Raw genomic sequence first — 13272 nt, forward strand, 5'->3', positions numbered from 1 at the left:
ATAAATCTTGAGTAGTTTTCACTACTGCATATTTATAAACCAGGTGACTTCTCATTAATTTTCTTTTCCTTTTAATTCTACTGTGGTACTCTGGGATAGACCTAGGGCCTGGTGAGTGCCAGGTAAGTACTCTACCCCTTGGGCCATGCCCTTAGCTCTTTGTGGTTTTTGTTTAGAGGAAAGAATCTCTTAATTTTTCCAGGCAGGATTCTAACTTACTATCCACCTGCTTCCAACAGAGAAGTAGCTAGGGTTATGGTCATGCACCTCCACTGGGATTCAATGACCACTAATGATGGCGATGCGCTTGTTGCTCAGTGCTCTATATCTCCTGATGTCTATACTGTACATTTGCAAAAAGATAATACTTGATAAACCACAATTATGATAATCAATTTATGTGCAGTCAAACTATTCTAATACCATAAAGTGTCCATATAAAATCAAATATAAGACTGCCCACACTTAGGTATAAACTAGCTCTCTCAGGCTGGTATGCTCCATTCTTGATATCTAGATCTACATATGTATATGCTTGTGTAATTTCTAGAAGGTTTGGGAACTTGAGCTTCTGGGGATAGCCTGAAGAAGGTCATCACAGTAGATGATTTTTGTGTGTATGCAATTTCCCAACCCCTTCCTGTATGCCACTTACCTCTGCCTTTCTGTTCCTGGCCATCATCATAGGAACAGCTGTGCTCTGGCATGTCCTCTTCACTCATAACTCTGAATGAAATGGTGAGCCTTTTCTCACTTGGCTTGTTTATGTTAAGTATTTTGGTGACAGCAGTAATAAGTCTGACTGATATCGAACTCTGTTAAAATACTGAGAAACATTGTATATGGGATCCATATGCATATCACTGGGAGCATTTTTGAAGTTCATCCAATATGTTTCGTGTACATGTGATAGCCCTATTGTTTGGTAACTATGTGTTCCCTACTTTAGAATAGGTCCTTCCTGAATAAGGGTGTCTATCTTAGTTTCCTGAAAACTCACAAAATTTGGAAAGCAGAATTGATTATTGTGGTTATTAAGTTCATAGTGGTATAGTTGCTTTTTGTGAATGCACACAAAGGACAATTCTGTTTACTCACATGCCATACATTCCTTGCCTTCCCTGTTGGCCTACCTCTGACATGAGTACATCTGTGTTTAGAGATTTCTGCACACTTTCCCAACTCTAAGAATAGGTCCAAAATTAATCTTAGAACCATTAGTGCTCCTCCCGGTGTTGAGCCAAAGTTTAATACTTCCAGACACTGCTGGGAAATCCTGACCTTTGTAAACAGCCTACATCTGCTCTCTGACAAGTTCAAGTAATATCATAGCTATGCTCTTTATTTGGATTGTTCTCTTTGGTAAAGTGGGAACTATGCTTTTTCCCAACCACTGAAGATTGGGGACAATGAAATTTTTATTCTGAAATTTCCTAAACTCCAAGGTTTTGTTATTTTTTTCTTAGTAGGTTGATGTGTGGCAGAACAGTTTCCAAATGAAATATACTTTAGTATGAATCTTTTAGAAGAAGGCTTCCCATAGAAAACAAAACTCCTGGACTTAGGAATCTACATTTGTGAATTGAAGCCAACAAGCACAGTCCGTGTTTGTTGCCCTAACAGACAACAGTAGAGGACGCTTCATGTACAAAGAAAAGTTGATTCTTTGGATTTCAAATAATTTTTAATATACAGCTAGTAACTATGCCATTTTTCTAACTCATTGAAATGCACGAATTGGGAGGTACTATTCATACAATAAGAATTTATATATGGGGGCTGGGAAGGTGGCTCAGTGGTAGAGTGCTTGCCTTGCATGCATGAAGCCCTGGGTTTGATTCCTCAGCACTACATAATCAGAAAAAGCCAGAAGTGGTGCTGTGGCTCAAGTGGTAGAGCACTAGCCTTGAGCCGAGGAGCTGAGGGACAGCGTCCAGGCCCAGAGTTCAGGCTCTATGACCGGCAAAAAAAAAAAAAAAAGAATTTATAGATATATTCTTTGTGTAGTGAATACAACACAACATATTCCTAATTACCCTTTGTTTAGTGTTCTAGTTTTTAGCTCTGTATGGGGTCCCACTGACAGAATCTTGGCACTAAAGCAGGAAGAGAAGAGGGACAGAAATAGTACAACCTTTTGCTATATGCCTCTTACTAAATATTCTGCTATGGTATTGAGAGATCAGACATGTAATTCAGAGAGTAGCAAGGCCCAACCTATGTGGACATTATACAACAAGCACACCACTAGAAAAAGTAAAAACCAAAACAAAGTTTAAATAGGTAGGTGAATTTTAATAACAAATACCAACACAAAATGCCAAGAATAATATAACATTAATATGGAAGCAATATAAATTGTTGATTTGAATAAGTCTTTAAAATTCAGTGTATTGTCATTTCAACACACTAGAAATGTAAAACTGAAAAACAAAGTATTAATTTTTCATGTTTTAGTTTCATGTCTTTGAAATGTTATGTTATGCATAATTATGTTAAATAAAATATATGTTAGTTATGTTAACACTGTTTTCTTTCTAAGTTGGTACTGTAGTTTGATACTAATATTAATGAAAATGCTTTTTTATTGTGTTATTATTTTCTCTAAGGTAGGGTATACCTTTTTTCCAGGACTAATCTTGATTCTCAATCTTCCTTCCTCCATGGCCTGAGTAGCTAAAATTTTAGGAGTAGACCACCATGCCCAGGTTTTAATTGTGTTTTTATTGAGTTAGTCTGAAATGGAGTATATGATAATTTCAACATGAGAAACGATGTACACTTTTACAGTTTTTTTAAAAAGCACTCTTTTAATTTCAACAAGGAAACACTGTAAACAATTTTTAATTGTTTTCAGTTACTTTTACTAGGTCATTGATATGCAGTGGTGTTGGAATTTCAACATGTTAAGAACAAATAATTTTACATGCTTTTTCTATGTGTTTGAAACACTGTACACTATTATTTCAACATATAAACAGTGTCAATAGTTATTAGTCAGTTATTCCATATCTGTTGCTTATTACTAAGTCTGGAATATACAAAGTACCTTTCACATTTATAGAATATCACACATTGGAATGGCCAGATTTCTAAGGCTCAATAGACACATGTGCCTCATACAAGTACCAAAGCAAAAACAAGCAACTCCAGTACAAGTGAAAAATAAGCAAGTACATATAAAATTATATCAAACATTAAGGATATAAGATGAATCACGAGAAAGCATCTGATAACAGAACTAGAGACAGTAAGGAAAGTGCTATGGCTTAGACCTTACATGTTCCCAAAAGCTCAATGCTAAAGGCTTGGTAGCTAAAGGATGGTAATGTTGGGAAGTGGTGACAACTTTGGGGTTGGGTCCTACTTGGAGGAAGTAGGGTACTGGAGGCATGCCTTTGAAAGGGCTATTCGAACTCTAGCCCCTCTCCTCTTTCGCCTTCTTGAGGACCATTAGGTGGGCAGTTCTGTTCTATCATGAGCGCAGCCTCACTACAGGCTCAAACATACATGATGGTATCAAGCAACCAGTGACTGAAAACTCTGAAAATGGGAACCAAACTAAAAATTTCTTCCTTATAGGTTGATTGCCTTGGTATTCTGCACAATAACAGAAAGGAGACTAACAAAGGAAATGAGAAAACTTTCCTATGGAAGAACCATTTAAGCTATGACCTGAGTGGTGAGGAGCTAACCAACAGTATGGAGGCCAGGTTTACTAAATAGAACATGTGAAGGGTGAAAATACTGTGTATAGGAGGTTAAATAATTTTCAAAGGGAGCCTAAGAGAGATTGGAGGGACAGATAAACCATGGGAACATTTGTACTCTGAGAGGCTTGAGGTAAGAACCTTGCCTTATTAGCCTTCTCACTCTTAGCACCTAGAGTAGTACCTAATAATAGACTCTTGGCTGATGTGTATGAAATAATGACTGAGTTCCAGCGGTTAAGACCTAGAAAAGGATGTGGCAACATGCAGTTTCAGACATCAGTTAGGTAGGTGGGCATAGTTTTCTTTTTTTAATAGCAGATGGTTTCTCCTAAGCAACTTAAGGCAACATTAAAGGTAAGATGTTTGAAATACTTTAGGGTGGAAATTAGTGTCTTCAGTCACTACTCTATTAAAGCCATCACTCTATCAAAGCATCCAGGAAAGGTTTAAATTGTCCTGACTGGTGTCGATCACCCATAAGTGAACTGATCAATTTGGCAATAAAATGGTATAGCATGAATGGGTCTGCTCATATCACTTATCCAACACTGTGATCAGTAACAAGAAAGCAGTTGTAGAGAACAATAGACAGGAGACTCACAGGACTTCTCAAAGCTCTCTATTTTCTTCTATACATACCAGTTACGAATCTAATCTTCCTAACACCAAAGTCTTGAACAGCAGAGTTTTAAATATGGTGACTCTGGGATTCAGGCAAGAATACTGAATGCTTTAAAGGCATACATCATTGTTCTATCAGCTCTTTGCACTGTGAAAAATCATGCATATGAAGTGGTCCACTTCATGTCATTCCGCTCTGCTGCCTGCAGCATTACTTTCAATTGTGATTTCACTACAGAAAGCTTTTGTCGGTCTAAGCTGCCACGAAAACCCCACTGATCATAGCAATGTACAGGGATAGGATAAAGCACATACTTCAGGTCCTTCAAGGCTGTTATATGTGGGAAAATATTCCTAAGCATAGGCATGGTAATAGGATTGGAGGCAAAGCCAAGGACATGGAGCAAAGAACAGCTTCTTATGGCTGGGATGAGAGAAGAGAGAATAGTATCTGTTATAAGGCAACTATTTATCTCTAGATGCTTCAGGGTACCTGATAGTTTCTCCAGAAGAATCCGTAATGGTTGAGAATCTTCCCAAGTTATCTGGTTGTTACTGAGATTCAATACTCTTAGACGGCTGGTCTGAAAGCTTTGGGACAAGGAAGTGAAGTCTTTAGTAGTCAGGTCACAGACATTCAGATACAAGAAATCCAACTCAGGTGACAGGACTCTGCAGAGAGTTAAAAAGTATTTATACCCAATTATCAAACACACGTATTTTGTCTGGAGGTACCTCAGAAAGCTAAATATAGACCTCCCCTATGACCCACCCATACCACTCCTCGGCATCTACCTTGAGCAACAGGAACCAGGATACAAGGACACATGCACCTCCATGTTCATTGAAGCACAATAGCCAAGATATGGAAACAACCCAGATGCCCCACTACAGATGAATGGATCAAAAAATTGTGGTACCTACATGCAATGGAATATTATGCAGCCATTAGAAAAGACAAGATAATGGCACTCACAGGAAAATGGATGGAACTCGAAAAAATCATTTTGAGTGAGGTAAGCCAAGATCAAAGAGACTGATAGCACAAGGTCTCCCTGATATATGGATGTTAAATCCAAAATGCAAGGAGATATGACAAAGTAAACAAGACTCGAGAAACAAAGGACCTTCACTCAATTTGTCATATCATTACTAAATGATTCCATGTTCTTGACCACATATATTGTGTGTGTATGTATATATATATGTATATACATAGATATGTGCATATCTGAGGGAAGCTAGGAGGAGGACACGGAATCAGAGGGAAACAGGGAAAACATACAACAGAGGGGCCCATCAGCTACACTGGACATTGATGAAAATGAACTATGCAACTCAAGGGCAGCGATGGGAAGGAGGGAATGAGAGGGAAAGAGGGAACAGCTTAGACTAAGCAAAAGGAAAGAAATATACATGTCACCCAATGTGGAAAAAATAGTTGTATTGTCAAAGCTCATATAATTCACCAACTTTATAGATGATAATAATGATAATTTGCCTCGTGAAGGTTAAAATGTGTTTGTGACGTTAAGTATCGCTATCTTACAATACTGTGAAATTTGTGAAATTTATATAATCACTTACTCTCACTAAAAATTACTGAAAATCTTTGGACTAAAATAAGCACTCCTAGATTTCAGATTCCCATGATTCTAGAATAAAATATTTCATATATACATATAGCATTAGTCAATAATGTGGATTTTACAATCACTTAATAGATAACAGTCCTAAGAAATTTTATGTAACCCTAGATACCTCGCCAGTCTCTCACCTGAGTATTTTATGCAGCTGATCTTTGACAGAGAAGTAAGCCAGGCTGAGCTCCTGAAGGCTGTCCATCCGCCCAAGGTGAGTGAGAAAAGCTCTGAAACTTTTCCCTTTATAGGATCGAAATGTGATTTTAGACAGACTGAGGCTGTCCAGGTGGATCATCTGAGCCAAAATGCTGCAAACTTCACTCAAATAAGATCCATGCACTCCCAGATGATCAATGCATACCAGATCCAGAAACTTCAGTGTGCTTCTACATTCAGATACTTTATCAATTTGCAAATCTCTGCAGCAGAGATGCAGGGATCCAAAGCTCTGCTCAACTTTACCTAGAACCACAGAAAGCAATTGCCATGTCTTCACAGTACCATCAAGATATAGGTCCACTAATACTTCCATGGGTTGTCTGGATAGTTGAAGTTCAGACTCAGAATTTGAAAAACCAGGCCGAGCTCCTTGTAATTTCAGGATAGAGTTTGGAGAATAAACACAAGACTGAAAACATAATGGGAACCTGTTCAAAAAGTCAGAACATGTGGTCTTGCATTCTGTATCCTGCCTTAAATCTAGGATCCTCAGTTTGGGTACCCTGTAGGAGAGGAAAAGATGGCACATATAAGAGGTAGCAGACTTTAATGTGAACCAGAGGGATAAACAATGAGAAGCAGGGACAACATCTTTTTTCTTGGGCATTACTCCATATACAATCTACCAGCAACAGTGTTAATATTAATGTCCCTCTTGTACATAATGTCCAATACCACAATCCATCTTCAATCATCTCTCCGTAATCAAATCTGTCTTTAAGATAAACTCAAATGTTGTACCAAGTCGGGCACTGGTGGCTCACGCCTGTAATCTTAGCTACTCAGGAAGCTGAGATCTGAGGATTGCAGTTCGAGGCCAGCCTGGGCAGGAAAGTCATTGAGACTCTTATCACCAATTAACCACCTGAAAACCAGAAGAGGTGCAGTGGCTCACATGGTAGAGTACTCGCCTTGAGCTAAAGAGCTCAGAGACAGCACCCAAGCCGAGAGTTCAAGGCCCATGACCAACCCCCCAAAAATGTTGTACCAATAGCCTCATATGGATTTTTTTCAATGTTACCAAGTTTATTATCTTAGGGTCATAAGAACCAAAAACCTGAAGTGGCTTGACAAGATTGTGGGGTTTTTTTAGCTGTCATAAAAAAAGCACTTTATGAATACAAAGCATCTTAGTGTTGGTCCCTGCAATATTCTCACCCCCCTCAACATTCTCACTCCCCTTTGACCCACTCCTCCATTACTTTTCATTATTTTGTGAGATACACAATGAACTCATGACTGCATTCTTTCTCACTTCCCCTCTTCATTCTACCCTTAGCCCCACCTCCCTTCTTGCATATGCCCATTTCCTGGTGCTGGTTTTGTTGGGCTTTGGCCTCGTCTTTCTAAAAGATTGTACTATTTGAGCTCTTCATAGAATCTATTATACTTCAGTTAATTCATTTGTAACCACTTGCATACTACCCAATATCATGCAGATTTTCATTATTCACCATTAACTACCTCTGGAGACTAATAAGCCCTCTCATACATCATGTCCTTATATATCTTCTGTTGACTCATCACGTGTCTATTATTTATAATCTTACCGAGAAGAGCTGTGGACAGGAAGGAACTGAAGACCATCAATCAAGGCTTCCACGATTTCACAATATGACTCCTGAACGTTCAAGGTCCCAACATGGAGACAATGAAAAGGCCACATGCTCACTATTGCCTTCAGTATCTTCTTATGTCCACCAGAGACGGCAGCAATAAACAATGGAATAAAAAGTTCTCTTGGGATCTCCTCAAGGGCGTGGATGGCTAAAGGCTCATTATTCATCAGAGTCTGTACTGCAAGGTCAAGCAGTGTGCCTGGCTCCTTTGGGTCCATATTAATGAATCTATACCATGATGAAAAATATTATAAATTTGGAGAAGACATCCATAGTTCTTATTTTCCCCCTAAATTAGAACTAGACAAAATATTACTAAATAAATATGATAAGAATGCCCAAACTTAATGCCCAAGTGTGTCTTACTTGTTTGCTTTCTAAATAAATGTCTTCCAATCTCCTACATAGAGGCCTCATGTCTTGGGACTGAATTTCTTTTCTGCAATTAGTACTAATGGGGCTGGGAATGTGGCTTAGTGGTAGAGTGCTTGCCTACCATGCATGTAGCTCTGGATTTGATTCCTCAGTACCACATGAACAGAAAGGGCCAAAAGTGGTGCTGTGGCTCAAGTGGTAGAGTGCTGGCCTTGAGCACAGAGAGGCTCAGGGACATTGTCCAAGCCCTGAGTTTAAGCAAAAAATGTAAGTACTAGTGTAGGCCAGGAGTTGAGTTGAGTTCCACTCTTTCTGGAGATCTCCTCTGGCCTCTCAGTAGATCACAGTGACAAGTATAAGCATATGACAAAAATGTCATTAGTAAATCAATAGTAAGGGGCTGAGAAGATGGCTCAGTGGTAGAGTGCTTGTCTTGCATACATGAGGCCTTGGGTTCAATTGCACAGTACCACATAAACAGAAAAAGCCAGAAGTGGCGCTGTGGCTCAAGTGGTAGAGTGCTAGCCTTGAGCTGAAGAGCTGAGGGACAGTGCCTAGGCATAGAGTTCAGGCCCCACAACCAACAACAACAAAAAAAGAAATCAATAGTAAGTTAACAGAAGATAATGTTCATCAATGAGCTACTTGGGTCCTGCTATTTCCTACCAAAAAATATAACCCAGCTGGATACTGGTGGCTCATACCTGTAATTCTACCTGCTCATGAGGCTAAGACCTAGCCTGGGAAAGAAAGTCCAGGGCTCTTATCTCCAATTAACCAATACAAGGCCAGAAGTGTAGCTGTATCTCAATGGCAGAGACTATCTTTGAGTGAAAAAGCCCAGAGAAGTGCCCAGGCCCTAAATTCAAGCCCACTACTGGCCCCCAAAAAGAAGAAATATAACTCAACAAAAAGGAAAATATAACTCTACACAAAGATGTAAAACCACAACTTTATCAACTAAAAGTTGTCTGCTTTATCATGTTCCTCTTTATTAGGCAGACTTCAGGACTGTGACAGTTTATGCCTGACTAGCATGTTTCTGTTTCCCACTAATCCACAGTATTTAATCAGGTCAATTGATCCCTTATGAACGAAAGGCCATTTCATTATCTTGTTAGCAAGAGTGCCCACATGGCCTCTGCATGCTTGCTTTCTTCCAGAGGGTGATATGTGTGGTTCCTTCTGTTATGTGGTACTTTCCTTTCCTAGGCTGTAAATGTTAGTAATAAACTTCTGTGTATTTGATCTGTCTAGTCTCAGGTACTATATATCTGGCTAATGGTGTGAATTCCTCCCTCACCACTGAAGTAAAGGGAAAGACAACAAAATGAATATTCTTGCCACATATTCATAACCTAATGTAATCATAAGAAAACATCAAATAAATTAAAATTCAGATATATTCTAAAAAAGTACCTGACCAGGACTCTTCCAAAGTGACAAGAGTTGTGAAAGATCAAATGCAGTGCAGAATCTTGAATAGGCTCCTGTAATAGGATTTTTTAAAGCACTAATGAGATGAATAATAAAATTCAAATGAACTCTATAGTTAGTTATTAGCAATGCATCATTGTGAATCTCCTAATTTTGTAATTTTCTGTGTACAGAATATATTACTAGAAAAATCTGAGATAAGACTTTCTGTACAATATTTTTATTGACTCTATGTGTTGAACTCAAGGCTTTACACTTGCTAGGCATACTGTCAACCACTTTGACCCATCCCTTGTCTAATTAGTTATTTTTCTGATGCAGAGGTGAAGAACCTGTGGACTCAGGCCCTATATAGCTTTCTGCATCTGATCTGCATGTACTGATAATTTTGTATGACACCAGAATGATGTTGTAATATTCAAATGGCAAGTGGAAGGAAAATGAATGGTTCTTTATCTTTTATAAGGTCTTGCATATATCCTGGGGGGAGGGGAGGCAACCTCAAAATCAATCCTGTTACCTAAAGCCTCCTATGTAGCTGAGAAGACAAGTACTTATGCATAGTTTATTGAGATGGAATCTCCCTCTGTTTTTGCCCAGGCTGGCTTTGAACTTAATCCCCACTTCTGAATAACTGGAATTACAGGCTTGAGCCAATGGGCATGGCCATCTCTCTGCAATTGTTTGAAAGTTTAAAAATATTTCAAAATGAAGAATTAAAAAGATTAAATCAGTCTGGATGGTGGTGTGTACCAGTAATCTTAGAACTCAAACACTGAAGCAAGAAGATTTTGGAGTCCATGTACAACCTAGATTACACAGTGGCATGCTCAAAAAGCTCCAGAAAATAGTAACAATAAAAGAAGTATCAATTTATAATGCTACATAAGAAATGAAACCACAGTCATCTACAACCTGTGAGTGAATTGGGATTCATTCTTCAGATGAGAAAGTGCTTTTAACCATAATACAAATGAAAAGCAATAAAGAAGGGATAGCCATTCAGTTCAACACATGTTATTTGTAAGTCTGGCATAAAAATCACATAGAAAACTAAGATGAAAGAAGGAATATAATTTTCTGAAAATAAGGAGAAAAATGAGAATTTTTGTTGTTGGTGTTTTGGAATTTTTCAACTCGGTGCTTTGTGGTTGCTAAGGATGTGCTCTACCACTGAGTCAAACCCCCAGTCTTGTTTGGGAGATTTTAAAGAGAGAATGCGAAATTATTATGTAAGTGAAGTTAATTACACATAAACCAATGCATAAACAGTGCCCTGTAGTGGACCACTGAGTCATCTGTCTAGATCACCTTTCCTAATGATCTACCTAAACTTTAGCCCTGGATAATTTAGGCCAAAATACATGTAACATACATATAAATATATAAAAGATACTATTGTAATTTACCTAATGGGAAGAATCCAAAAATAATTTCTTTCTTTAGCCACTGGAGCTCCTCTTGTTCTTGTTAAGATCTTGATGCAAAAAAATGCAACTGGTTTTGTGGTGCTTTATCTCTTAATGGTTTTTCTCTGAAAGCTCAACTAGCCACAAGAGGAATTTTGCGGTTCAGCTTGAGTCGAGTCACTTGTTACCAAGATCAATCAACCCCATAAGCACTGGTAGGTGGCTGACCTAAAGGAGCAGAGTTACTTCAAGCTCCGAGATCCCTTGAGTTTTAAGAAATCCCTGGAGCTCTAAGTTATTGGTTTCTAGTAGTTTCCAGGAGTGTGAATTATTGGGATCTTCCAATTTCTGCAACTTCCGCTATCCTTCTGCTGGGAATCTTCTAGAGCCTTCAAGCTCCAAAGGTGAGAAAAACGTGAGTGTGATTTGGGAACTGGCTGGCCAGGGATTCTTGAAGGCAGATTTAGTAGACAATACAGCAGGGCAGGGCATTTACTGAAAAATAAAAGTAAGCACATTTTATTTCAGATTTTTTATATATTTTAAACAGGGATATAGCCAAACAACACAGATATTTGTGGTCTCCATATTGCCTGAGAAAATCACTTGGCCTTGGCAAAATAGGAATGCTTTCATCTTATCATCGAAAAGTACCCAACAAAAGAAAAAGAAAAAGGAAGAAATGAAAGAAGGAAGGAAGGAAAGAAGGAAGGAATGAGAGGGAGGGAGGGGGGGAGGGAGGGAGGGAGGGGGAAAGGGAGGGAGGAAAGGAGAGAAAGAAAAATGAAGATAAAGAAGGAACTTGAATCCTTATGAAAGATTAGAAAACTGTGTTCTAAACTTTCTGTAATGAAGCCAGTAAAGAATTTACACTGAGGGCTGGGAAGGTGGCTCAGTGGTAGAGCGCTTGCCTTGCATGCATGAGGCCCTGGGTTCAATTCCTCAGCACCACATAAGCAAAAAGAAAAAAGCCGGAAGTGGCGCTGTGGCTCAAGTGGTAGAGTGCTAGCCTTGAGCTGAAGAGCTGAGGGACAGCGCCCAGGCTCAGAGCTCAGGCCCCACGACCGGACCCCACCCCCCCAAAAAAAAGAATTTACACTGACATATGAAAATTGCAGCCTAAAGTAGAAATTTTCCACCCATCCAGGAATACTGCTATCAATTGAGATGCTAGTTAATATTTGGCTTGAATTCTACTTTCATTACATGCTCTCAACTCCATATTTTATATTTGTGGCTTTTTCTTTTCCACAATATTCACCAGCTATGGAATACACTAAGCCTCCAACCTACTTGACTTTGCCTGTTTGGGTGAACTTCTACCACTTTAGCCATGCTTCCAAGCCAGGTTTTTGCTAATTATTTTGGACATAGAATTTCACATACTTTTCTGACTGTGCTGGCTTTAAATCTCAATTCTCCCAATCTTAGCTTCCTAAATAGCTAGTATGACAGGATTGAGCCTGGCTTGGAATATAGTATTTTTACTCAAATGCTATTATTTTTAAATTTCATTTTATTGTATTGTAAAGGTGATGTACAGAGGAGTTACAGTTACATAAGTAAGGTAATGAGTACATTTATTATTGAACATTGTTTCTCCCACCCTCGTTTTCTCCCACTTTTCCTCCCCCTCCAATTCCTCCCTTCTATATGCTGTTTTATTCAATTGTTTGCCATAGTGGAAAAATAACAATCTTGAAAGGGAAAGAATCTTGTCTATTACTTATTAATATATCCAGAGTGACTATAATAGGGCCTGGTCCCATGGATTTTGAGTATTTGTGGGATGAATAAATGAATTTTTTTCCACCACTCCTTTTCTTATTCTAAAACTAAATGATCAACTATACTCCCATACCATTATGATTTTCCTCTAAAAGCCTGACCCCACTGATTGTCTTCCTTAGTTCACATCTGCAGTGATATGCCTTACTTTTCTTCATGAAAAAATTATCATATGATTGTGGTATTTTTGTAGTTGATTTTCTGGTTTTTTTTTTCATTCTTAGATATTTGCTCCATTTCCTCTAATTATATGAAAGAAGTTTTCATCATAGACCTTTAACATAAGACTAATAATACATTCAAATTCATAAGGATACTGATGTGGTATATTCAGATTATGCATATCAATACAGGACACAGCAGAATACTTGATAGTTTTCAAAATGAATAATTATAGTGGTTATCATCATTGGTTGCAATTATGAGACTGATAGGGTCAGAAAGTCTA

The 13272-nt window shown here is 38.4% G+C and overlaps 1 protein-coding gene across 3 annotated transcripts in view; it reads right to left on the reverse strand.

Moving 5' to 3' along the window:
• Nucleotides 1–2479: 2479 nt before the first annotated feature.
• Nucleotides 2480–13272, reverse strand: part of LOC138840172 (melanoma antigen preferentially expressed in tumors-like) — a 31634-nt gene continuing 20841 nt past the window's right edge. For 2 of the 3 annotated variants that reach the window (XM_070040033.1, XM_070040032.1), the window contains 5 exons: nucleotides 11037–11531; nucleotides 9610–9680; nucleotides 7747–8043; nucleotides 6112–6699; nucleotides 2480–5006 (listed from right to left, as the gene is read on the reverse strand). In XM_070040033.1, coding sequence (XP_069896134.1) covers nucleotides 4493–5006; nucleotides 6112–6699; nucleotides 7747–8033 — 1389 coding nt within the window. In that variant the 5' untranslated portion in view covers nucleotides 8034–8043; nucleotides 9610–9680; nucleotides 11037–11531 and the 3' untranslated portion in view covers nucleotides 2480–4492. The remainder of the gene's footprint in view (nucleotides 5007–6111; nucleotides 6700–7746; nucleotides 8044–9609; nucleotides 9681–11036; nucleotides 11532–13272) is intronic. The other variant, XM_070040034.1, reaches the window with a different exon arrangement.

This window comes from Dipodomys merriami, unplaced genomic scaffold (assembly GCF_024711535.1).
Source record: "Dipodomys merriami isolate MVZ:Mamm:240054 unplaced genomic scaffold, mDipMer1.0.p SCAF_3, whole genome shotgun sequence".
NCBI classification, from domain to species: Eukaryota; Metazoa; Chordata; class Mammalia; order Rodentia; family Heteromyidae; genus Dipodomys; species Dipodomys merriami.